At 45.7% G+C, this 24,718-nt stretch overlaps 2 protein-coding genes across 2 annotated transcripts in view; both read right to left on the bottom strand.

Moving 5' to 3' along the window:
• LOC133259600 (short palate, lung and nasal epithelium carcinoma-associated protein 2B) overlaps positions 1 to 10,693 on the bottom strand; it is a 39,941-nt gene extending 29,248 nt beyond the window's left edge. The window contains exon 1 of the mRNA XM_061437281.1: positions 10,681 to 10,693. The gene's annotated coding sequence lies outside the window, so the exon portion shown is untranslated. The remainder of the gene's footprint in view (positions 1 to 10,680) is intronic.
• On the bottom strand, positions 1,144 to 16,022 carry LOC133258784 (short palate, lung and nasal epithelium carcinoma-associated protein 2A-like). Its single transcript, XM_061435509.1, has 8 exons — positions 15,889 to 16,022; positions 12,374 to 12,534; positions 9,331 to 9,445; positions 6,335 to 6,442; positions 4,870 to 5,022; positions 2,483 to 2,564; positions 1,373 to 1,459; positions 1,144 to 1,167 (listed from the first exon to the last, which is right to left on the bottom strand). The coding sequence occupies exons 1-8, from the start codon at positions 16,020 to 16,022 to the stop codon at positions 1,144 to 1,146; spliced, it is 864 nt and encodes a 287-aa protein (XP_061291493.1).
• Between the last annotated feature and the right edge of the window lie 8,696 nt (positions 16,023 to 24,718).

The raw sequence follows: 24,718 nt of genomic DNA, 5'->3' as shown, positions 1-24,718 counted from the left end.
CCTCACCCTCCCACCCCCTCACCTTAGCAACAATGGCCAATATGAAAAGACTAAGCAAGGCTCAGAGGAGCCAGGGTTCAGAGCTCAATGTATGATCAGGATCAGGGGTCAGACTGAGATGCAGGTCAGCGCTCTATCCAATACCAGTGGATAGAGACTCAGTCAGGGCTCAGTCAGCAACTGGAGTGAAAGCTATGTCTGACTGTGTTCTAGGCTCAGTCAGAGAGCAGAATCAAATGCAGTCGGGGTGTATGTCAAGAGTCAGGACTCAGTCTGTGACCAAGATCAGGGCTCAGTCTGCTAGAGAAGGAAAAGAAGCCAAGCTTTGCTTCTGCTTCTCCACAGACCCCTGTGTGTGTGTCTGTGTGTGTGGCGGGGCAGGAGGAGGGGGTTGCTGCTTATCCTCCTTTAGCCCAGGGCCCAGAGCCCGGCCCTCAGCAGCAGGCAGGCATCGCAGAGGCTTTCCTCATCTGTGCTCTTTATTTTGCCTCTGGGATTTCATAAAGTTCATCTGAAAGAACAAATAAGTAGCAGGTCTCAGGTTCCAGCACTGGAAGCTGAATAGAAATTAGACACTAAAGGCTGAAACCATCCAGCGGGTCAGACTTGACAGCCATGGGACCTCTCATATGTTACTCCGTCTCTCTGAGCCTCAGTTACTTCATCCGTAAAATGGGTATGATGATATTACGTATCCCTACAGGGTCATTGCAAGGATCCAGTGAGATAGTATATAAGAAGCACAGAGTGATGGCCCAATGAACTGGGTCTGTGGCTATTTACTACAAGAACTGCCTCCAGGACCCTGACACTGTTACTCACCCCATTTATGTTGCCCCCCCAGCCCCAGTAACCCCAGTCTTGCCAGAGACCCAGGTCAAGAAGAGCTTCCAGGGGTTGGAGGTGAAGCCACAGCTCCTCATAAGAAATAAAAGGTGAGGGGCAGTGTTGATTAACAATGCCTACTGGATATTAAGCTCTTTCTGCTTTTTCTTTAAATCCACTCATCAGCTCGGCATTGTTTACAATCTCCTTTCACTTGGGAGGAACCCGAGGCTCAGAGAGGTGGAGCCAGTTGACCCCACCACACAGTTGCTAAGAAAATATCCAGGATTTGAACCCAGACCTAGTCTGTCCTCTTTGTCACATCATTCTGGACAGCAGGTTCTGCCAGTGTGGCAAAGGAGGGATAGAAGCTCTCAGAGGCCCACAGAGGCCATCAGTCCACAGGGACACCTCCAGCCACACTTTCCTGACTTGCTCACAACGAAGGGTCCTCAACTTCTCCAGGGTCCCCTGACCAGACCTGCCGGTGCAGCTGGCATAGAGCAGCATGCCCTCCCCTGTAAGGATGCATAGGATGCCCCCTCACCATTTCCCTAAGCTGTGACTTAGCGATGCGGTTCTTAAGATAATCTGCATCCAGGCTTTCAAAGAAACTGCGGACCAGTGGGCACAGCTGAGGGTCACAAGGAGCCAGGGAAAGAGAGAGAGACACAGAAATGCAGGGAGGGAGGGAAAGAAAGAGGTTGGGAGGTGAGATGGGAGAAGGAAGAGGACTGGTTATTATCTGCTGTAAGCACCCTGCCCGCCACCCACAGAGATGCTCAGTACTGGGGGTCTCAGAACTTCTGACCCTTAGGATTCTAGAACAGTGGAAACCTAGAAGGTCCAAATCTGAGAACCAGAGGACACTAGAATCCTAAAACTTTAGAACATTAGAATCCTAGAACCTTGAAGAATCTAGACTTTTAACATTCCAGAACCCTATGCCCTTAGAAACCTTGACCTCTGGACTCTGAAACTTTATAGAGTTAAATGGGGCCCTGGGAATGATAGAGAAATGGTTTTGTGTTTTTCACACTTTTGTGCACCTACAGTTCCCTGAAGATGTTGTTAAAATGCAAATTACTGAGCAACAGTTCTGTGGTATGATCTGAGTCTCCGTTTCTCATGAATGTCCATGGGAGGTCAGTGCTGCTGGTCTGAGGAACACACGTTGCGCATGACTCAAGTTCAATAAACTGCAGAACAACATGGAGGACTTTTTTTTTAAATTAAGCCAGATTCCCAGCCCCCTTCCAGAGTTGAGTAATATAGAACCTTTCGAATTTTGGGCACATAGTATATATGGTTTCTTTATATGATGCACATGAATCTGAACTATGGTATGTACAGATTTCTTTTTACTTAAATGAATTAAAATTATGTTTAATGAAGAAAAATATTAGCTAAAAGGCCTACTGGCAGTCCATGGGTAGGGTAAATTGTTCAAGTGTGGACCCAGTGATTTCAGCTCATATCAGGCCCCTGGTCACCTCCTCCCCAGGCCAGGCTGAGTGAAGGGGGCAGGTAGCAACTGATTGCCCCAAGGAAGTTGGCCCCTCAGAAAGGAAGGTGCCCAGAGAGTACAGTCCAGCCAGGGGAAGTCACACCTGCCCCCACCAGGCCTGGATCTGCACCCCAGGAGTGGGGGACTCACCTCGTAATGAGTTACCAGGGACAATACTTCATTCACGAGGTTGATTGCAAAGTCCACAACCTCAGTGAGCAGTCCAATGCGCCTGGAGAAGAGAGGAAACTGATGAAGGTCGGTGAAGTTGGCAGAGCACCCAAGCAAGAGCAGTGGGAAGAGGGTGGAAGATAGTGGGGCACCGTGAAGCCAGGTCACTTGGGCCTCTCCCCAGGGGGATCATCACTTAGAACGCCATGGTTGACCAGCAGCCCACTCCGATAGCTCATGAGAGTCTCATCACAACCCTGAGACCTCATTGATCCAAACATCCACTCTTCTATTCATCTACCCATTCTTCCATCCATCCATTCTTCCATCCATCCATTCTTCTATCCACCCATCCATCTACCCATTCTTCCATCCATCCATGCGTCTAGTCATCCATCCATTCATTAACATATATTTAGAGAGCACCAACTCTGTGCTCAAAAGCAAGACTGACTGGTGACATATAGATGAACAAAGCACAAGCAGCTCCTAATGTGGCACCTGAATATTGGGTGGATAAAAGTTTTGTTTGGAGTTTTCTGCAAGAGCTTATGGAAAAACCCAAAAGACTTTTTGGCCTACCCAGTATTAACAGGTTTTCCTAAGGCTGACTCCTTCCCACCTTCAGCTCTCCACATAACTGTCACCTCCTCAGGGCAGCCCTTGTGACTGCTTGCCTAAGGGAGGGCTTTCTGTCATAGCGCCCTGCTTGGTGTTCTGTTCTGCCCAGGGATGATAGCAATCGAACATTTTCCACGTGGGTTCTTTACTGCTGGACTGAATGCTCCCCTGTCTGCTGTTCCTTCCAGAGACTAAGCTCCATGAGAACAAGCACCTTGCCGGCAGTCACCAGTACTTTCTTCTGAGCTCAGGATGGTGCCTGCCTGTATGGAGCAGCTGCTCCACACATTTTTGGCTGAAGGAATAAATGAAGTAAACTTACGATTGAATATTTAATGACAACTTGTGACAAGTAGTGAGAAGGGCAAGAGTAGAATCTTATGAGAGAGAAAGAGAGAAACCTTATTCTAGACCCAAAACGATGAGACAAACATGGAAATGGGATGCGGGAAAGGTGTCCTAGGTGCCTGAGCAACCCGTGCACAGGTCTTGAGTGGAAGGAGTTTGTCTGAGGCTCAGACCAAAAGCTAGCGGGTCCAGGGAAGAGTGGGCAAGATGTGGATCCAAATTAAGTAGAGCCTAGATGACCCTGAGAGGGCCTGAGATTGCATCCAAAGTGGAAAGAAGAGCCCCCTGAGAGTTTGGAGCAGCAGAGTGGAATCCCATTTTACAGACACGGACACTGAGACCCGGAAGGCAGGATGGTTTCCCTGGCTCTACCGGCTACTCAGTGTCCAGTAGGGCTCAGGCATTTGGACTGACATCTCAGTCTTTCCAAGTGCTGATAGGCTGCAGACCTATCCTATCTTTTACTTTGGGGGTGTTTAGGCAAAGCTGTGATCAGACACCTGTTGGGCAGGATGAACTGACCTCTGCTCATGACTCAGCCTTGTTACCTGCTAAGGCCAACTTGCCCCAGCCTTCAACTCCAGACTAGTTCTCTCTCAGCCAGAACCAGGATCAGCCTTTCTCCTTCCACCCTCTTCCCTGGGCTAAACATATTCTTTCAAGCACACAGTTTAAGATGTACATTTGGTAGGTTACTGAAGATCAGTGATTTAAATGGAGATGACACAGTTTTTAAGATGTCATTTTTGAGAATTTTTCAGTAAGTAGAGGATGGTTTGGGGACAATCTGAAATTAGAGTCCATAGTAGACATTTACTATTCATCTTGCCCTCTCCTAGCTAGAGGCAGGAAGGTGAACACAGTGAATTATTATTATTATTGAGGGCCATTATGTAATATGAGATGGGTCAGTTCTTCAAGTAGACATAAGAATGCTAAATGTGCATGTATCTAATGACAGAGCTTCAAAAAGCATGAAGCTAAAACAGATGAAGCTGAAAGGTGAAATATAGCAATTTACAGGTATATTTGGAGAGGTCAGCACTCCGGTCTCAGTAAGGGGAAGAACAAAGAGACTGAAAGTCAGCATGGATATTATTTTTACTGAGAGCTTAGTATGTGCCAGGCTGTATGGTAAACACTTGGTTTTCTCATTTGGCTAACACAGTAGCCTGTGAGTTATGTATTCTTACCATCCTTCGTTTACTGAAGTGAAAACTGAAGCATCTAGAGGCTAAATTGATTACAAAACCGCAAGTTAGTGGCAAACCTAACTTGATTTGAGAGTCTAACCTCTTTTTTCCATACTCTGCTCCCTTCCAGGTAAGGAATAGGGCTGAAATTATGAGTCCCAACACCTCTGACATCCCCACTCTGCTGAGATGTGTTGACCTGACCTGCCCAGCATGGTGAGTTTGGTGCTCTGTTGATCACTCCTGCATTCTTCCATGACCACCTTGGAGACTTTAGTCTCTTCATGAGTTTCAACGCTGACACTATACTGGAGGACCAAGTTGAGGGCCAAGTCGACAATCTCACCCAATACAGGCCTGCAGGGAAATAGGTTCACAGTGAACAGAGGTGGAGAAGTCTCTTCACATTGCCCACTTTAGTCTCTCTCTTATGTGGACATTATATGGGATGCCTATAAACAAGTACAGCCCTGGTGTGCGGCGGTCCATGGGGTCACAAAGAGTTAGATAGGACTTAGTTGATGAACAACAAATGGACAATGTAAATACTATCTGTTTTTTTTTTTTTTAATGGAATTTACATTCTTACATTAGGAATTTCTTCTCCTGGCCACAAGGATTTGGCTCATGTGAAATTTATATAGAGTATCACACCAATGATTAAAATAAAAATGAGTTAACATTTCCTAAGAAAATACTCGGAGATGACAATGGCACCCCACTCCAGTACTCTTGCCTGGAATATACCATGGATGGAGGAGTCTGGTAGGCTGCAGTCCATGGGGTTGCTAAGAGTCCAACACAGCCGAGCGACTTCATTTTTCACTTTCCTGCATTGGAGAAGGAAATGGCAACCCACTCCAGTGTTCTTGCCTGGAGAATCCCAGGGATGGGGGAGCCTGTTGGGCTGCTGTCTATGGGGTCGCACAGAGTCAGACACGACTGAAGGGACTTAGCAGCAGCAGCAGCAAGAAAATACTACGTTCAGATCAGAATACTACGTTAGGTATTTCCAAAAAGATATTTTACCTGGATTAATCCATTTAATCTCTACAGCAATAGCATTTGTAAAAGTACTATCATTATCTCTGTTTTCAGAATGAGGAAACATGTGGTATAGAGAATTTAAGTAACTATCTCAGGATCTCATAACTAATGAATGATGAAGTCATAGTGTACTTTAATTTATAAAGACTCCTACACATCCTCATTTCCTATCTCTCTGTATCTTCAAAGTAATTAAAAGACCTAGAAATCATATTTTCCATATAATTTTCACATGCTCTTCATTACATACTGCACACTGCTCCACAGCCCATACTGGTCACTACCATTTAACGAGAATCTTGAGAGACAAATGATGCTGGGGTAAACTTTGCCAAGAGTTATAAGTGATCATGTCTTCTCAATTCTCAAGTTTTATAATTAGAAAAGTGTTAAGATTTTGGAAATGTATTTCATAGGGGGATTTTAAAAAAAGAGAGATTTGGTTATGGGAAAAGTTTCTTAGAACATTTTAAATGTTAGGATTCTAGACTTGCAAAGACCTCCTTATTTTACAGATTGAGAGACTAAGGTAGCAGGGTGGAAATTGCCTGTTTTCAAATTGGAGATCTATCGGCCATACTGCACTGCATCTCCCAAACGTCAGATTCCAAGACATACTCACAGGTTCACGTTGACTTCAGCAGTGATGGGGATTTTCAAGGTAGCACCTTTGCCATCAGAAGCTGGTTCGAATGTGATATCCAGGATGTGCAGGTTACTGATATTCACCCTGTGCAAAACCCACAATTCACCCTTGTCATTCTTCCTGACAGCCATTTCTGGGCTCTTGTCTATGCCAGCGTTGTGCTGAGCATTTGAGACTCATAGACCCTGCCTTTGGTCTCATGAGAGTCCTGCTCAGGGATTGGATTCTCTCCATTGGATGGCATGGCAGACTGATGATCAGACAGCTGTGATTTCCCTCAAGACTCCAAGGGTGAATGTGTGTCAGAGTCAGAATTTGTTCTTTTTTATTAAATTGATATATAGTTGCTTTACAATGTTATGCTAGGTTCAGGTGTGGGGCTTCCACGGTGGCTCAGAGGGTAAAGAATCTGCCTGCAATGCAGGAAACCTGGGTTTTATCCCTGGCTTGGGAAGATCCCTGGAGAGGGAAACGGCAACCCACTCCAGTATTCTTGCCTAAAGATTTCATGGACAGAGGAGCCTGGTGGGCTACAGTCTGTGGGGTCACAAAGAGTCAGACATAACTGAGTGACTAACACTTTCACTTTTCATTAGGTTCAGGCATAGAGCAAAGTGATTCAAAAATAGATATATATAGATATAGATGTATTTTTATTTCAGATTCTTTTTCCTTATAAGTTATTACAAAATATTGAGTATAGTTCCCTGTGCTATATAGTCGGTCCTTGTTGGTTGTCTACTGTGTATATAGTAGTGTGTATATATTTATGTCAAACTCCTAATTTAGCCTCCACACTGTTTGCCTTTTGGTAACTGTGAGTGTTTTTTTTTTTTTTTCTATTGTCAATGAGTCTTTTTATATAAGCTCTCTAATATCATATTATAGATTCTATGTATTAGTGGTATCTATGATATTTGTCTTCTCTGTCTGACCTACTTCATTTAGTATGATTATCTCTACATCCATTTGGTTATTGATGCAAACAGCATTATTTCATTCCTTTCTTTGCAGAGCTAGAATTAGAACTCGGAACTGCTTGATTCCCAGACTTCATGTGTAAGGCTACCTACATGGTGTGAATTCTAGTTTCCTCTCTCTTGAGGCCATTCAGACTTTTATACTCACTTCTATTCAGAGAAGAAAAGTCTTACTCTTTGGGAAAGGGATTTTAGGCACCAGCAAACAGGTAGAGGTAAGAGTGAAGAGAACCTTCATCCTGACCCTGATATCACAGAATAGAAAGCCTAAGCCCGTGAGATACCTGGACAGCCCCCGCAGCCCTCTAATTTTCCCAAGCTCTGGTGGAGTTGGCCTCAGACCACTTCTGCTCTGTAAGAATATGCAAGGTTTATTCATCTTCCCTGGTGGCTCAGTTGGTAAAGAATCCACCTGCAATGTGGGAGACCTGGGTTTGATCCCTGGGTTGGGAAGATACCCTGGAAGAAGGCATGGCACATCCCTCCAGTACTCTTGCCTGGAGAATCCCCACGGACAGAGGAGGCTGACAGGCTACAGGCCATGGGTGTGCAAAAAGTCAGACATGATGAGCAACTAAAGCATAGCAGAGCACAGCATTCTAAGAGGAACCTTTTTCCACATGAGTGACTCAACCAACTATGGGCTTCCTGGTGGCTCAGCTGGTAAAGAATCTGCCTGCAATGTGGGAGACCTGGGTTCAATCCCTGTGTTAGGAAGATCCCCTGGAGAACAGAATGGCAACACACTCCAGTATTCAGGCCTGGAGAGTTCCATGATATTCGTAGTCAATGGGGTTACAAAGAGTTGGATGTGACTGAGAAAATTTGACTGTGTAAATCACAACAAACTGTGGAAAATTCTTCACGAGATGGGAATACCAGACCACCTTACCTGCCTCCTGAGAAATTTGTATGCAGGTCAAGATTAAACAGTTAGAACCAGACATGGAACAACAGACTGGTTCCAAATTGGGAAAGGAGTATGTCAAGACTGTATACTGTCACCCTGCATATTTAACTCATATGCAGAGTACATCATTTGAAACGCTGGGCTGGATGAAGCACAAGCTGGACTCAAGATTGCTGGGAGAAATACCAATAACTTCAGATATGCAGATGAGAGTGCCTTTATGGCAGAAAGTGAAGAAGAACTAAAGAGCTTCTTGATGAAAATGAAAGAAGAGACTGAAAAAGCGGGCTTAAAACTCAACATTCAAAAAACAAAGTTCATGGTAACTGGTCCCATCACTTCATGGTAAATAGAAGGGGAAACCATGGAAACAGTGACAGAGTTCATTTTTTGGTCTCCGAAATCACTGCAGATGGTGACTGCAGCCATGAAATTAAAAGATGCATGCACCTTGGAAGAAAAGCTATCACCAACCTAGACAGCATATCAAAAAGCAGAGATATTACTTTGCTGACAAAGGTCCATCTAGTCAAAGCTGTGGCTTTTCCAGTAGTCATGTATGGGTGTGAGAGTTCAACTATAAAGAAAGCTGAGCACTGAAGAATTGATGGTTTTGTACTGTGGTGTTGGAGAAGACTCTTAAGAGTTCCTTGGACTGCAAGAAGATTAAACCAGTCCATCCTAAAGGAAATCAGTCCTGAATATTCATTGGAAGGGCTGATGCTGAAACTGAAACTCCAATACTTTGGCCACATGAGGCAAAGAACTGACTCCGTGGAAAAGACCCTAAGGCTGATAGATTGAAGGCAGGAGGAAAAGGTGATAACAGAGGATGAAATGGTTGGATGGCATCACTGACTCGATGGACATGAGTTTGAGCAAGTTCCTGGAGTTGGTGATGGACAGGGAAACCCTGGCCTGCTGCAGTCCATGGGGTTGCAAAGATTCGGATACAACTGAGTGACGAACTGAACTGAGCGACTTCCACCTTCACTTTTTATCTTTGATATTAAACTTATGTCCCCAAAGAGATGTATTCTCTTTTCTGGGAACAAAAATCTCCAAATGAAGCATCAACTCACCCCGTAAGCCTGTACACTACTTCAAAAATTCCAGAAATGAGTTGTTCCAACAGGCTCTTAGCTTCTTCAGTCTTCTCTGGGTCCGCCTCAGCAGTCTTCAATTGCTCCAAGATAGCTGCAAAAGCAATCTCCACTTAGCGTGGTACACAACTTATGAAGCGGCTCCTATGCACCAGGTACTAAATGAGAATATTTGCCTATGTTATTTCACTTAATCTTTGTAACAACTGCATAAACTAGGTATTACTAATATCTTCACTTTCAGTAAGGAAATAAAAGATCAAAAGTTTTAGAAATTGATCAAAGTCACACAGCTAGGAGACCTTGCTCTTTTTATGCCGCCTTCATGCTAATACATACTCATTATTCATCAACAAAGCAATCACCCCACTGAGCAGACAATAGGTGTTGATTACACATCAGTTTCTAGTAGTGAAGCACTAATGAGCTGCTCATACAAACAAAACAAATGTAGAATAAAGTAAGAAATGGAAAATCTAGAATCAAAGAAAATATATGGATTGTCAAACAGGAGTCTAGGAATGACAGCTTTGCATAAGGCCTAGAAAAGGGTTGACTAAAGAAGAGAACAAGAACAGAGAATCCTAATGGACAGAGGAAAGAGGGATTTGATAGAGGAAGTGACATGGCAGATGTGGAATGGCACATTTGAAAAGTATTAAGAAAATATGTGTAGAGATAATTCAAATGAGAAACAACGAATAAGAAAAGGCTGCAAGAAAAAGTATGTAATCAAAGTACTGCAACGTGGCTCTGCAGTGGACAGTACCTAGTTATAATGATGCAGCGATGGAAACTACATCTGGTCTTATAACTTACTAGGTGACTTTGATGCAGACACCTCTGCTTCTGTGTTCAGAAGCATTGCTGTTTTATCAGCAATGAAATTGGAAAGTGGGTCCCTCCTGTATCTATAAGGTTGCCTAAGCCCTGGCAAGGTTTGAAGGGCAGTCCGTTACAGAGGTTAGCTTCTCCTACAAAGAACATTTAGCAATGTGCCAGTAATGTTTCCAAAAAGTAAAAAGAAGACCAAGGTCTTTCAAGAAATTAGAATGACAAGGAAATATGATTCACTAGTTCAGTTCAATTCAGTCGCTCAGTCGTGTCTGATTCTTTGCGACCCCATGAATTGCAGCACACCAGGCCTCCCGTCCATCACCAACTCCTGGAGTTCACCCATGGGGTCCCAAAGAGTAGAGCATGATTGAGGGACTAACACTTTCATTTTCATCCCTATGCCTCTTGTCCCCAAAACCTTCTGTAGGCCTTCATGTCGAGTGACATTAACAGGGAAGCCCAGGAGTCACAGGTTTGAAGAAAAATACTTACAAAGTCCTTGCTCCCCTGCATCAGTTCAGTTCAGTCACTCAGTTGAGTCCGACTCTTTGTGACCCCATGAATCACAGCACGCCAGGCCTCCCTGTCCATCACCATCTCCCGGAGCTCACTCAAACTCACGTCCATAGAGTCGGTGATGCCATCCAGCCATCTCATCGTCTGTCATCCCCTTTTCCTCCTGCCCCAAATCCCTCCCAGCATCAGAGTCTTTTCCAATGAGTCAACTCTTGGCATGAGGTAGCCAAAGTACTGGAGTTTCAGCTTTAGCATCATTCCTTCCAAAGAAATCCCAGGGCTGATCTCCTTCAGAATGGACTGGTTGGATCTCCTTGCAGTCCAAGGGACTCTCAAGAGTCTTCTCCAACACCACAGTTCAAAACCATCAATTCTTCAGCACTCAGCTTTCTTCACAGTCCAACTCTCACATCCATACATGACCACTGGAAAAACCATAGCCTTGACTAGATGGACCTTTGTTGGCAAAGTAATGTCTCTGCTTTTGAATATGCTATCTAGGTTGGTCATAACTTTCCTTCCAAGGAGTAAGTGTCTTTTAATTTCATGGTTGCAATCACCATTTGCAGTGATTTTGGAGCCCAAAAAAATAGTCAGCCACTGTTTCCACTGTTTCCCCATCTATTTGCCATGAAGTGATGGGACCAGATGCCATGATCTTCGTTTTCTGAATGTTGAGTTTTAAGCCAACTTTTTACTCTCCTCTTTCACTTTCATCAAGAGGCTCTTTAGTTCTTCTTCACTTTCTGCCATAAGGGTGGTGTCATCTGCATATCTGAGGTTATTGATATTTCTCCCAGCAGTCTTGATTTCAGCTTGTGCTTCTTCCAGCTCAGCGTTTCTCACAATGTACTCTACATATAAGCTAAATAAGCAGGGTGACAATATACAGCCTTGACGTACTCCTTTTCCTATTTGGAACCAGTCTGTTGTTCCATGTCCAGTTCTAACTGTTGCTTCTTGACCTGCATATAGGTTTCTCAAGAGGCAGGTCAGGTGGTCTGGTATTCCCGCCTCTTTCAGAATTTTCCACAGTTTATTGTGATCAAGGTAGGTAATTTTAAAGCTACCCAGGCTAGGTAGAAATTCTTTTCCAGTTGGTTAATACAAATTACTAAGTAAATTGGATGACCCAACAGAAGAATATGCTACCAATATAAGTTAAATATTTAACTTACAATACATAAATGGCTAATAAATATGAAAAAAATGAGTGAATGCTTACATAATTATAGAAATGCTGTGATGAATTATAACCTTTCATCTGTGAGATTGGAAAAAATTTCAGTTGTCCAAACCAGTGCTGTCAAGAGAGTAGAAAAAAGATACTCTCACAAATGACTGGAGAAACTATTAATATACAGGATTATTTGTCCATATGTGCTGTAAATTAAAATATGCAAGCCTTTTGACCTTTTGAAATGTCACATTGATGATTTTATCCTGTGAATGTATTAGCAAAGGTTACCGTGATAGAAGATGTAAAGTGATATTCAGCATTTCCTGTTTCTAGAAAAAGAGTAAACAAATGAACCAGGAACCAGTTGGTCACCTCTCTCAGTAAAGCACCCATAAGGAGCTGCCCCTGCTGGCAGCCTTTGGTAATACAGGCTTAGTATTTAGGAAGCAAGCTCCCAGGTGCCACTGCCCATCCCTGTTGTTGGCTCACTTACAAGTGTACTGTCAAGGTTGTCAAGTCCTTTCTCAAGACCAGATTTCAGCTTCCTCAGACCATCCTCGCCAAGACTGTCAAGAAGAGACGCTGAGGTCCCAGGGAGCAGGCCGCACAAGAGAACACGTTTCCAAAGCTGAAACATCTTGTCCGGACACCTGGACAGTCACGGGAAGAACAGGAGTGAGAATTACCCACAGGGAAATGGCATCGTGGATGAGCACTTAGGACTCTGACACTCAGCAGTCCTTGAAGATAATGTGGTTATCTCCTCTCTTACAGACCAGCAACCCAGGTCAAAAAGCCAGAGAAACTTGCCCAGAGACAACCAACCAGTGAATGAAGGAGCTACTATTTGAAAAGTCTGTTGACTCCAGGTCAGCTGTCTTTACTAGAGGTCCTTTGCACATGCTGGCTTCTCTGCATGGAACATTTCCCTCTTCTTTTCATTTTTAGCTGTATCACTTCTTACTGACTTTCCAGCTTCAGCAGGACATCATGTCCTCTTGAACTCTCCCCAGAGACTAGGTTAGGTGTCACCACTCCACCATCTTGCTGCTTTTATTCACTGTTAAGAGTCCTGGGTCCCTATTAGTGACAACTTGGCTGCCTTTCCCACCAGGCTGTGAATTCCTTAGAGGAGGGATTGTGACTTATTTCACAAGGAGTTGAATTCCCAACTCATAGTAAAAAACTGCCGCTAGTAAGTATAACAAAATAAAGTCTGCCAAACAAAAGTATGAACAAATAAGTGGTATTGTATCATGATGCTGCATTCATCATCAATTTGACATTTCTCCTAATTGAATCTATTTCTTGGTTTGCTCCATTCAAAGTTAGCTAATTCAAGTGGCCCCACCCCTCTGCCTCTTGTCCTTAGAGCCTTTGGAAGGGCTTCCCTGGTGCCTCAAGGTAAAGATTGCAATGGATGAGACCCAGATTCCATCTGTGGGTCAGGAAGATCCCCTGGAAAAGGAAATGGCAAACCACTGCAGTATTCTTGCCTGGAGAAATCCATGGACAGAGGAGCCTGATAGGTTACAGTCCATGGGGTCACAAAAAGTCAAACACAACTGAGGGGTTAATTTAATCTCTATGCCTCTTTTCCCCAATGCCTTCTGTAGGCCTCCATGTGGAGTGACATTAAGGTAGAGCCCACCATTCATGGTTTGAGGAAAAATACTTACAAAGTCCTTGCTCCCCTGTGCAGTTTCCTGGAATTTTGCTGGGTGCTGAGGGCTCTTTTATATTAATGGCGATGGGGTAGGAGGCTGCCTCCGGAAACAAGCTCTGCGTCCAGAGCCATCCAAGGAGACTCCAGTGAAAATAAGCTCTGTCCAGAGTGAACAGAGAGACTTCCAAAGCAAAGGTCAGCCAGGATGCTTGAATTGGATGGCTATGGAGAGGACTTTGTTCCAAGACTAAGAGCAGGTTCTCATGGAGCCTCCAGATACCAACATGGTGGCCATGTGGGTTGGGGCTGGGGCTAAAACTGTGAATGGATGAATTGGAGAATATTCTGGCAGAAGGGTCCATAGTGATCATCTAGCTTAATTTTATCAGCATTTGCAAACTCAGGCTCAGAGAGGGAAAGCAGTCAGCCTGTAAGAGAGGGACAGAGATGGGGCCAGGCTTGCGGCCCATAGTAGCATCAGGGTCAGTGACCAGTGAAGTCGTTCTTCCCAAACCTTCTCTTATGTCCAAGTGCTCTCCATAACATCCTTCACAGTAGAACCAGCCTCAGGAAAAACATTTGCAACGACAGTTTGCTCAGGACCCACCCTCCCCCATCTGCCCACTCCATTAAATCAGTAGAGTTTCTCCTGAGAGTGAATATGGTCTGCCTCCATATATATGCCCATATATGCAGTATCCCTCTGCACACTTGCCCCCAACCCCTCTCTCTACTCTCAATGCAGCTGCCAGAAGTTAAAGCTCTCACCTTAAACCGAAGTCCCCATCATAGCCCCTGTGTCATCTACTCACTGCCACCCCAAACGCACCTACCTCTTTCTCCCTGGCTCTATTGTCTTCCTTCTTTTCCAGAAAAATATCAACATCATTGCTGCCTTGGCCCTCTGCACAGATCATTCCGTCTTTACAGAACTCTCCTCTTGAAGCCAGCGTGAGTTGGGTCCTGCTGTTCAAACTCACAGTAAGTCCTGATTTAACACATTTATAGATTCACATCAACTCCTCCCTTTAGGTGACAACTCCAGGGTCAACTTACCACACTGGAAACATAACAGACATCAAAGCCACAGGAGAGCTTAGAGTTCAATGTAACCTCCTTGCTGGGAAGATTGGGGTACCCATGGTCCAGAGAAGGAGAAGGACTCAGCCAAGGCTAGACGTGAATTGAACCTCACTTATTTTCCTCTTCCATTTCACGTGTTTTAGTTCTGTTGAAGTCTTCCGCCTGGGCAATATATTTTTAAAAGAAAAGATTATCGTTACCATCTTTCTAAATTCCATATATATGTGTTAGTATACTGTATTGGTGTTTTTCTTTCTGGCTTACTTCACTCTATATAATAGGCTCCAGTTTCATCCACCTCATTAGAACAGATTCAAATGTATTCTTTTTAGTGGCTGAGTAATACTCCATTGTGTATATGTACCACAGCTTTCTTATCTACTTATCTGCTGATGGACATCTAGTTTGTTTCCATGTCCTGGCTATTATAAACAGTGCTGCAATAAACATTGGGGTACACGATTCATGTTGATGTATGGCAAAACCAATATAATATTGTAAAGTAATTAACCTCCAATTAAAATAAATTTATATTAAAAAAGAAAAGATTAAATAGAATTATCAAATAAGTTTGCTTAAGCTGTAGATGCCCAAGCTCCTCTCTAAGTGGAGGTAACTGGACTAGGGTGGCTCAAAGCTACTTTTGACCTTGAGTTCTAAGAGCTGTGATCCTAGCACTATCCTCTGGACCCCATCTTTGCCTGGACACGACTGCACAGCACTAGGTGCTTATCTTGCTTCACCTTGCTTTTTCATCTCATGAGCAACCAGGGGAAAGTGAGGCTCAGAAGGGAAGGATGACTTACTCAGGGTGGAATAGATGGGAAGGGGCAGATCTAGAGAGGGCACCCAGTTCTGCATCCTCTCCCATTGAGATCAGCTGTTCCAACTCTCAGCCTCTGGGAGAAGCATCGAGTCTCACTCTGGCCCCAGTAAGTCCAGGGTAGTACCTGGCCATTTGCTTGGCACTGCAGGACTACTTTCACCGTTGGTGCTCAAGACAGCTCGCTAAATAGGTTTGGAAAGCTCCATTTTCTAGTTGAGGAAACTGAGGTTCAGGGAAGGAAGGTGACTGGCCGAAGTCTCCCAAGGACAGGAACCAGCATTTGCTATCTCAGGGAAGGACCTTTCTCTCAGATCACATTGAGGCCAACTGGTGGGGCAGGAAAGTCCTTGCACTTGAATACCCTGTTTATTCCTTGACCTCTGCTGTTTGAGTTGGTGGTAATGCCTGGTGCATTGAGCACATGTCAACCTGGAACACTCGGTCCAGGGAGCACAGATGAGTGCCCATATAGCATTAGGCTGGGAGCACCAGTAGAGCTCCAGGTCACTCAGGGTAAGTCTCCTCCGATCACCTACTTGCACCTCAGCAGGAACCTGTAACATTTTGACGTGAACACGGCCAGGTCAAAGTAGGGGTAGGACCAGAGGCGTGGGTAGCTAGTGTTCCTCTTGCTGACTATGGTCCCATCATCCGAGCACAGGGCAGCTGCCTAAGCCTGGAGCTGGGACACAGAGGACCCCATCCATCTGAGCCTTGGAATGGTCAGCAGACTCACCTCCCAGGCTGTCTGTGCCTAGTTCTGCAAACGTCCAGGCCCTTACTCCCCAGGTTGTGGGCACAGAGCTGAGGGCTGTGCAGGAATTTTGTGAAGAGAGTTTTTCCACCTCAGGAACACAGCCCAAGGGGCCGGTGTGATGTAGTGAGTCCAGACCTGGTGTTGGCCCCAGGCTTCAGTTGCCTCTTGTAAAATGCAAGACAACTCCATGTCTAGTGGCAAAATGGAAATTACAATACCCCAACTCTGGGGTTGGGCGGACTGGATTCAAATCTTCCTTTTGCCCTTTGCTGGCTGTGTGGCCTGGACAAGGAGCTTCATCTCCCTGAGCTGCAGGTCCCCTAAGTATGAAATGGGACTAACTATGGGCCTCTCCTCCCAGGGGCGCTGTGAGAAGTGGTGGGATAATGTGTGTAGGCCCCTGACAGACAGTTGCTACAGTGATGGTGATGATTACAATTGTTGCTGGTGTCTGGTCACCTCACTCCCTTCCACCTCAGGTTTCTCATCTGTTTAATACCCCACTGCACAGGGTCATTGAGAGGCTGTAGTGGGTCGATTAAGCAGCTAATATCCTTAATCAATTGCAACTGCATTCATTATTTTTGTCTTCTGTAAAGATTAAAAAAGCTTGAATGGGCTTAGATCTACAGGGCACCTATATTCACAAATTCTGCCGTGCTTGGGTGCTGATATATAGCCCTTGGCACATATATTTCCTCATTCTGCTCCAGCTTCCCCTCGAGTCCAGTTAGGGAGTCTCAGTAGGATTCTCATTGATTGTAGGGCCTGGATGGAGCTTTCGGCCAAGATGCCCTCCCAGGAAGCCCCTGGGCTTGGAGGGAAGGATTGATTGGTGATGTCTGCCACAAGTTCAGGAGGAGAGAGTGGACACACTGCATGTTTCCCAGTGCAGGATCAAGTCATCTCTAAGGTCCCTGCAGCCAGTGCCGGGTACATCGACAGCACATGTCCAGGGAGGATGGGACCCTGACTTGCCTGGAGCTGGAGGAAGGGAAAGGAGACCCAGATCTGGATTCTAGTCTTGGCTCTGTTAAAAACCTGCTTTGTGAGCCTGAGCAAGACATTAATTTTCTCCCAGAGTCCGTTTCCTCTAGTTACAGAATAAGCAGTGGTTCTCTGCTGGACAGCTGACACTTCAGGGCTCTGAGAGGCGATCAGGAACATCTGGGGCTACCTGCCATACTCCTACCAGATGGCGCACCTGGAGCTCTTGCCTTGCAGGAATCCCAGCAGCTCCTTGGGCACAGAGATAACAGCCTACTCTCTGAGGCCATGAGGACCAGGACCACAGGGCATCATCCCCAGGACCTGACACGCAGATGCTCAACAATTATTTATTACAGCCTGCAGAAGCATTTTTCTTTATTGCTTATTAATAAAGTGTACACATTTAGACATTCATACATTTTGTTTATAATAGCATAGTACACTTGCTCTTAGTCAGCCTTGGGTGTGCATCCCAGACTTTTCCTTTGTTGCTTGTGTGACAGAAGTCAAGTACACTTAACATCTCTGAGCTTTGTTTGTTTTTTAACATGAATCTGGAATAAGAATGTCATCAGTCAGTTCAGTTCAGTCGCTCAGTCTTGTCTGACTCTTTGCGACCCCATGAATCGCAGCACGCCAGGCCTCCCTGTCCATCATCAACTCCTGGAGTTCACCCAGACTCACGTCCATCAAGTCAGTGATGCCATCCAGCCATCTCATCCTCTGTCGTCCCCTTCTCCTTCTGCCCCCAATCCCTCCCAGCATCAGAGTCTTTTCTAATGAGTCAACTCTTCGCATGAGGTGGCCAAAGTACTGGAGTTTCAGCTTTAGCATCATTCCTTCCAAAGAAATCCCAGGGCTGATCTCCTTCAGAATGGACTGGTTGGTTCTCCTTGCAGTCCTAATTACCTTAGAAGAGCTGCTCAGGTATCTGAGGAAATGTCAGTAGAGATCCCAGCCTATCCTTGGCTAGATAAGGTGCTTCATGAATAATAGAGATCATTGTCATTACTATTACTGCAATAAAGAGTACTGAGTGGTGATCAAATGTAGCATTTAGGTGCCCAGGAAAATAGGGAGAATGACAAGGGGCAGTGTGTGCAGTTCTTGAAAGTATGATGGGTCTTGGTTCAAATCCTAGCTCTGCCTTGTGAGCTCTCCTTCTCATAGACTCAGCTTACTCACCTATAAACTGGGCACAATGAATATACCTACATCACTGAACCAGTCTGAAGCGTACACACATTAGCATGTATAAACCTGGACACCTATCCCTAGAAATGTGTTCTCCTTGCTGTTCCACTGGATTGGGAGCCCCACAGGGCAGTGACCTTTTCTCTTTTGTTCCCCGATGTGTCCCCTGTGTCATAACAATGCCTGTGATCTTAGCTGATGAACACATGTTATTGTTGCTGTTATTATAACACACAGATCGGGGACCCTGCCCACGGGTGACTTCCCTGGAGAGCCATGCTGCTCTGTTTTCAAGTACTTTCCAGGCACATCTGCCTCTCCCCAAACACTGGGAAGTTTTGCTGCATTAAGATCCACCCCTCCCTTCTGTCTGGTCCCTCCCTGTTCAGGTGACCACAGGTATGTGTAGTGGCTAAGGGTGTAGGCTTGGCTGCTGAGGTTTCTCCCCTATGCATGTTGCTCCAGCTGGTGGGAATGTAGCCAGTAGCGCCCATTTATTCCTGACCACCTCTCAAAGTGCCAAGGGGTCAGCTGTCTAGTAGGGAACCACTGTTCATTTTGTAGTTAGAGGAAACCGAGACCCAGGAGATAATGAACCTCTTACTCAGAGTCACAAACCAGGTTATAAACTGGGCCAAGCCTGAACCCAGATCAGGGTCCCTCCTCCATACCACAGCACTAGGCAGGTCCCAGAGTCTCAACCTCCATGACCATGTGGTGCCCATGTGCCCTCACAGGTAGAGGGACCATTAGATATGACCTGGTCCTGCCCTGGTGAACATGTGGTTGTTCCACTTTCCCTTCCTGAACCATGGCAGGCATCACTAACCAATCTTGCCCTCCAAGCCCAGGACTGCCTGGGAGGGCGTCTCTGCAGAAAGCCCCATTCAGTCCCTACAATCAATGAAGTGTATTTGACACCATAGTTCTTAGAGTCTCTAAAGTGGCCTGGAAGGGAAACTGAGGCTTAGTGAAGAACCGCACCTCCCAAAGACTATACACCAGTCACCATGGGAGCCAGAATTTGTAGACAGAGGCCTACTGGAAGTCTGAGCCCATCTTTATAGCACACAAAATAGGAAATGTAGTTGCCATTGATTAAGCATAAAGCATATGAGATGTTTAATCTCCTCACTTCATTCTCTCCACAACCCTGTGCAGTGGGGTCATGTACACATGGGAGACTTGAAGTAGAGGGGAGTGAAGTGATCAGACACAAGGAATAATTATAATATCATCATCACTGCTGTAGCCGTGTATCAGGGGCTTGCCCACATTATCCAAATGCATTTTCTCAGCATACTATGGAGAAGAATACCAAGTGTGTGAGTGCTAAGTGGCTTCAGTTGTGTCCGATTCTGTGTGACCCTAAGGACTGTAGCCTGCCAGGCTCCTCTGTCCATGGGATTCTCCAGGGAAGAATAGTGGAGTGGATTGCCATGCCCCCTTCCAAGGGATCTTCTCAACCCAGGGATCAAACCCAAATCTCTTATGTCTCATGTGCTGGCAGGCAGGTTCTTTACCATTAATGACACCTGGGAAGCCCGGAGAGTCCCATGCTGCTGCTGCTGCTGCTGCTAAGTCACTTCAGTCGTGTCCGACTCTGTGCGACCCCATAGATGGCAGCTCACCAGGCTCCCTTGTCCCTGGGATTCTCCAGGCAAGAACACTGGAGTGGGTTGCCATTTCCTTCTCCAATGCATGAAAGTGAAAAGTGAAAGTGAAGTGACTCAGTCATGTCCGACTCTTCGCGACCCCATGGACTGCAGCCTACCAGGCTCCTCTGCCCATGGGATTGTCCAGGCAAGAGTACTGGAGTGGGGTGCCATTGCTTTCTCTGGGAGAGTTCCATACTTACTCTCATTTCACAGAGAAGGGACCTGAGACTCAGGGAGAGGGGTCCCATGTTCAGTCCACATATCCAGCAACAGGAAATGAGGGGATTGGGAGAGGAGTCCCATGTTCAGTCCACATATCCAGCAACAGGAAATGAGGGGATTCGAACCCAGTCTGCCCGAACCTAGAGCTGAGATCTGAGTACCACTTCTTCTGTATCTTTTTGCCAGGGGGATCCAGGTACCATGTAGTTTTAGCCAATTTACAGTGGGGAAGCTAAAGCCTGGGACCTCCAGCAGATCTGAGGTCACTCCATTACTCTCCAACCACTGGGCTATGATCCTGAGGCCAAAAATTCTCTTCACCAGATTTTCCCACAGCCCACACCTCTGTCCCCACACCGAGGGAAGGAGGATCCCTGGTGCTTGCAGAACTGGGCACAGACAGTGGGGAGGGTGGTCTGCTGACGGTCCAAAGATCTGCTGGATGGGTCCTCCATGTCCCAACCCCAGGCTTGGGCACCTGGGCTGCCACTTTCTCCCTTCTCTGTGCTCTGAAGTCGGAACCACAGTCAGGGTGAGGAAAGCTAGCTCCTCAAGCCTCCAGCCCTGCACCTATTTTGTCTTGGCAGTGTTCATTGGGTTCCTTCAGATGTAGGAAGGTGACCAGAGGAGATGGACCCTGGATGACCTAGAGCTCTCTACCAGTGCTCCCAGCTGATTCCAAGCGGGCATCCATCTGTGCATCCTGGACCGGGTGTTCCGGGTTGACAGGGGCCCAATGCATCAAGCGTAACAACCAACTCAAACAACAGAGGTCAAGGAATAAACAGGATATTCAAGCCTAGGATTCTCTTGCCCCACCGGGCGGCCTCGATGTGATCTGGATGAAGGGTCCATCCCTTTGGAGCAAAATGTTGGGCCCTGTCCTTGTGAGACCTGGGCCACTCACCTCCTTTTCCTGGACCTCAGTATCCTCAATTGGAAAAAGGGGTTTTCCCCTGCCTCCTTAATGGTGAAAGTGGACCCTCAATGCCAAACCCAGGGCCAGCCATTTGTATGCCCCTCCTGGGTGCTGGACTGGGGTCAACAACTGTGACTTACGGTTGCTTCCAAAGGCTGTGAGCTGGAACAGTTGATCTCGATGGGAGAAGATGCAGAACTGGGAGCACTCTCCAGATCTGCCCCTTCCCATCTTTTAACGTTGAGCAATTCATCCTCCCCTTCTGAGCATCACACCCCTCAGCCAAGAAATGAGGACAGTAACACACTCTGCCTGGTTCCTGTTGAGCTGAAACAAGATGAAGATGAGAAGCACACAGGGTTGTGAGGGTCTTGTCTAGGCAGAGTCGAAGTTCAAGAGGAAGACGGGGGTGGGGGGCGGTCACAGCTCTTAGAAATCAAAGTTGAAAGTACCTTTGGGCCACCTATTCCAGTTGTTTCCATTTCTGGCCAGACACTATGGGACCAGACTATCCAGGCACCCCTGACCCTAAGTATCTAGGAAGAGGCTCAGCATCTAAAGTTTAACCAAACGTATCAGGTAATATTGCTTAATCTTTATGGTAAAAGGCTATTGCCCAAGTAGATAATTTTAAGAAACCTAACATATGTGAAGAGAAAGAGGAAAATAAGTGGGATTCAAGTCTCGAGCAGCCTTAGATGAGTCCTTCTCCTTCTCTGGGCTACAGTCTCCCTAGACTTTTAAGCAAAGAGGTGAAAATGATGACCTCTAAGCTCTCCTGTGCCTTCGATATCTGTTATGTTTCCAATGTGGTCGTGTGACCCTCGAGTAGATGTCACAATGGAGGAGGAAGACATGAGTCTACACATATGTTGTCAGGACTTCCTGTGGATTTGAATGGCAGGATCCAAGTCAAACTGACTTCAACAAAAATAAAAAATAAGAAGCCAGAATTGTATTTCAATTGGAACATTTCTGGCAAGGAGGGCTTCAGGCACACTTGGATCAAGGCACTAAAGTGATACATTGACTCTTCCCCTTCCTATGGCTTCTTTTTCTAGTGAACTTTGGCATATAATTATGTCTAAATTCTATCTTTGAGGACAAAGCAGAATCAGGAAACATGCGAAGACCTATAGCCCCCTTGTGAGTCATGGGATCTAGCCAAGGATTTTTCAATTTTTTTTTTCAAAGGACCAATACTAGTTTTATTAATATTTTGGTTAATATTTTATATTCTTTATGTCTTTTTATTTCATTTACTCCTGCTGTAATCTTTATTGTATTCTTTCAATGGTAACTTTGGGCTTAGTTTATTCTTCTTTTTAGTCCCTTAAGGTATAGTTGTAGGTTGTTCATTTGGGTTTTTCTTGCTTCTTAATGTAGGCATTTATTGCTATTCTTCCCATATTTTAGGTTCTAAATAAATGAGTACTGTGGATGTATTGCATAACTTGATGACTATTGCTAACACTTTATGATATATGTGTGTAACATCACACATCTTTTGTATATCATACATCTGTTATGATGTATGATATATAGGAATGTGGTTAAGAGAGCAAATCCTAAAGAATCTAATCACAAGTAAAAAGTGTTATTCTTTTTCATTATTTTTTATTGCATCTACATGAGAAGATGAATATTAGCTTAACCTATTGTCAAAATAATTTCTTAATACACAGAAATAAAACTTGCCTTTAACATATACAGTGATGAATGTCAATTATTTCTCACAAAAAATTGAAAAAAGTGTATTAAAAAAGTGTAAACCATAATCATGAAAGCTGAACTTCCTGCACCCTCTGTCTGTATGGGACAATGATGGCGAGGTAGCTTGGGTAGACCTACCAGCTGGAAAACATGGTCTCATAGTTGGGGGAACATTGAGGAGTGGCCCCCACTTACCAGGAGACAGCTCTTGAGCAGAGTCAGAGGGCTGAGGGGGATTGAGAAGCTGGAGGAAGAGAAGGAATGATGACCAGGGGAATGGAACAGCCTGGACAAAGGCTCAGCCCTGACCCAAGTGGGCTACTGCTCAAGAGAAGTCCTGAATTGTGAGACCTCCTTGTGCAATTTTGTGGGAGTTGGGATTGTCACAAAGTATAGACAGAGAGGAAAACTCTCATCCCTTTGCTATGGCCAGTAGGGGGAGAACCAGCTCTGGAGGAGACTGACTTCAAATGAAATCCAGCTTTGCCTCTGACCAGCTGTGTGGCCCTGGGGAAGTCACGTCACCTTTCTGAGACTCAGTTGCCACACCTCCAAAGACCATTCACAGAGTCACTCAGTAGAAATCAGAATTGATATACAGTGTATAAATATTGAATATGGGATTTCTCAACACCATTTGACAGTAATTCCAGTGTGTTGAGGCTGACATTCATCTTGTACTCACCAGTGTCAGACTCTGGTTAAGCATTTTACACACATTGACTCATTTAATCATCATGACTGTCAACGGGGAGGTTTTGCTTTTAACTCCATGGGGCAGGTGAGAAAACTGCGGTTCTTGTAAATTGCCTGAGATCCCACAGCTGGCAAAGGGCAGAGGCTAAGTCAAGCTCAGCTCTGTCCAACCTCTAACCTCATGCTGTGTCAGCATCCCCGGCACAGCCTGAACTGAGGTCCTCTTGGGAGAGCTCAGGAAGGCTGGTCCAAGGCCCCCATGTGGCCTCAGGGACTGAAGGGCTCCTTGGGGTTACTTGACCTTGCATGGCATCCTTCAGACAGAAGGCCTTTAAAGAAGCAGCCGCTCGTGCAGGCCTCTGTGTGACCCTGGCTTCTCTTAACCTGAGTCTCCCACGAGGACGACAGTGGTTCTTCCCTCACAGAATTGTGCACAGCACTGAGATGGCTCCTTGGCAACATGGGCAAATGTTCCCTGGGGCTCTTGGCAGGAGAGTGAGACGGCCTCCTGGAGAGCAGAGGCCCAGGGTCACTGAAGTGATAGCCTGGGTCAGTCCTCAGCAGAGGTGACACAGCTGTGAGTAAGGGGTGCTGTGCCTCCCACTGCAAGGCAAAAGGGAAACTCAGTGCTTACATGTTGAAGAAACAGAAGGGCCACGAGAGGACCTCATCAGTCCTGAGCAGAAGAGACCAAAGACAGGACAGTGGGACCTGCTGAGGCCTGAGGAGAGGTGGCTGAGTGCTGGGAGATGGGGTCACCTCCCTGAGCAATCAGTCCCATAGATGTGGGTTTAAATCCTAGTCCTGCAAGTGGCTACCCTGGAATTACCCTGCTACTTGATGAATCACTTGTCCTCTATGAGCCTCAGTTTCCTAATGTGTACAATGGGAACAAGAGTGGTGTCTCCTGGTAGCAAGGTGCTGTCAGGAAGTCATGAGGTCAGGTGTGCTGGCAAAGACAACTCTCCAGCATGGTGGTGATGGTAGCAGAAGCAGAGTGAGGCTGTCTCTACATGACCTCGGGTCACTTTCTTGCCCATCCTGGTCCTCAGTTTTCATGTTTGTAAGACAAGGAGGTGGGGCTGGATAATCCCCAAACTCCCTTCCAGC

Source organism: Bos javanicus, chromosome 13, assembly GCF_032452875.1.
Source record: "Bos javanicus breed banteng chromosome 13, ARS-OSU_banteng_1.0, whole genome shotgun sequence".
Taxonomy (NCBI): Eukaryota; Metazoa; Chordata; class Mammalia; order Artiodactyla; family Bovidae; genus Bos; species Bos javanicus.
Note: the sequence above shows the minus strand (reverse complement) of the source record. Positions and strands in the feature narration are given on the sequence as shown.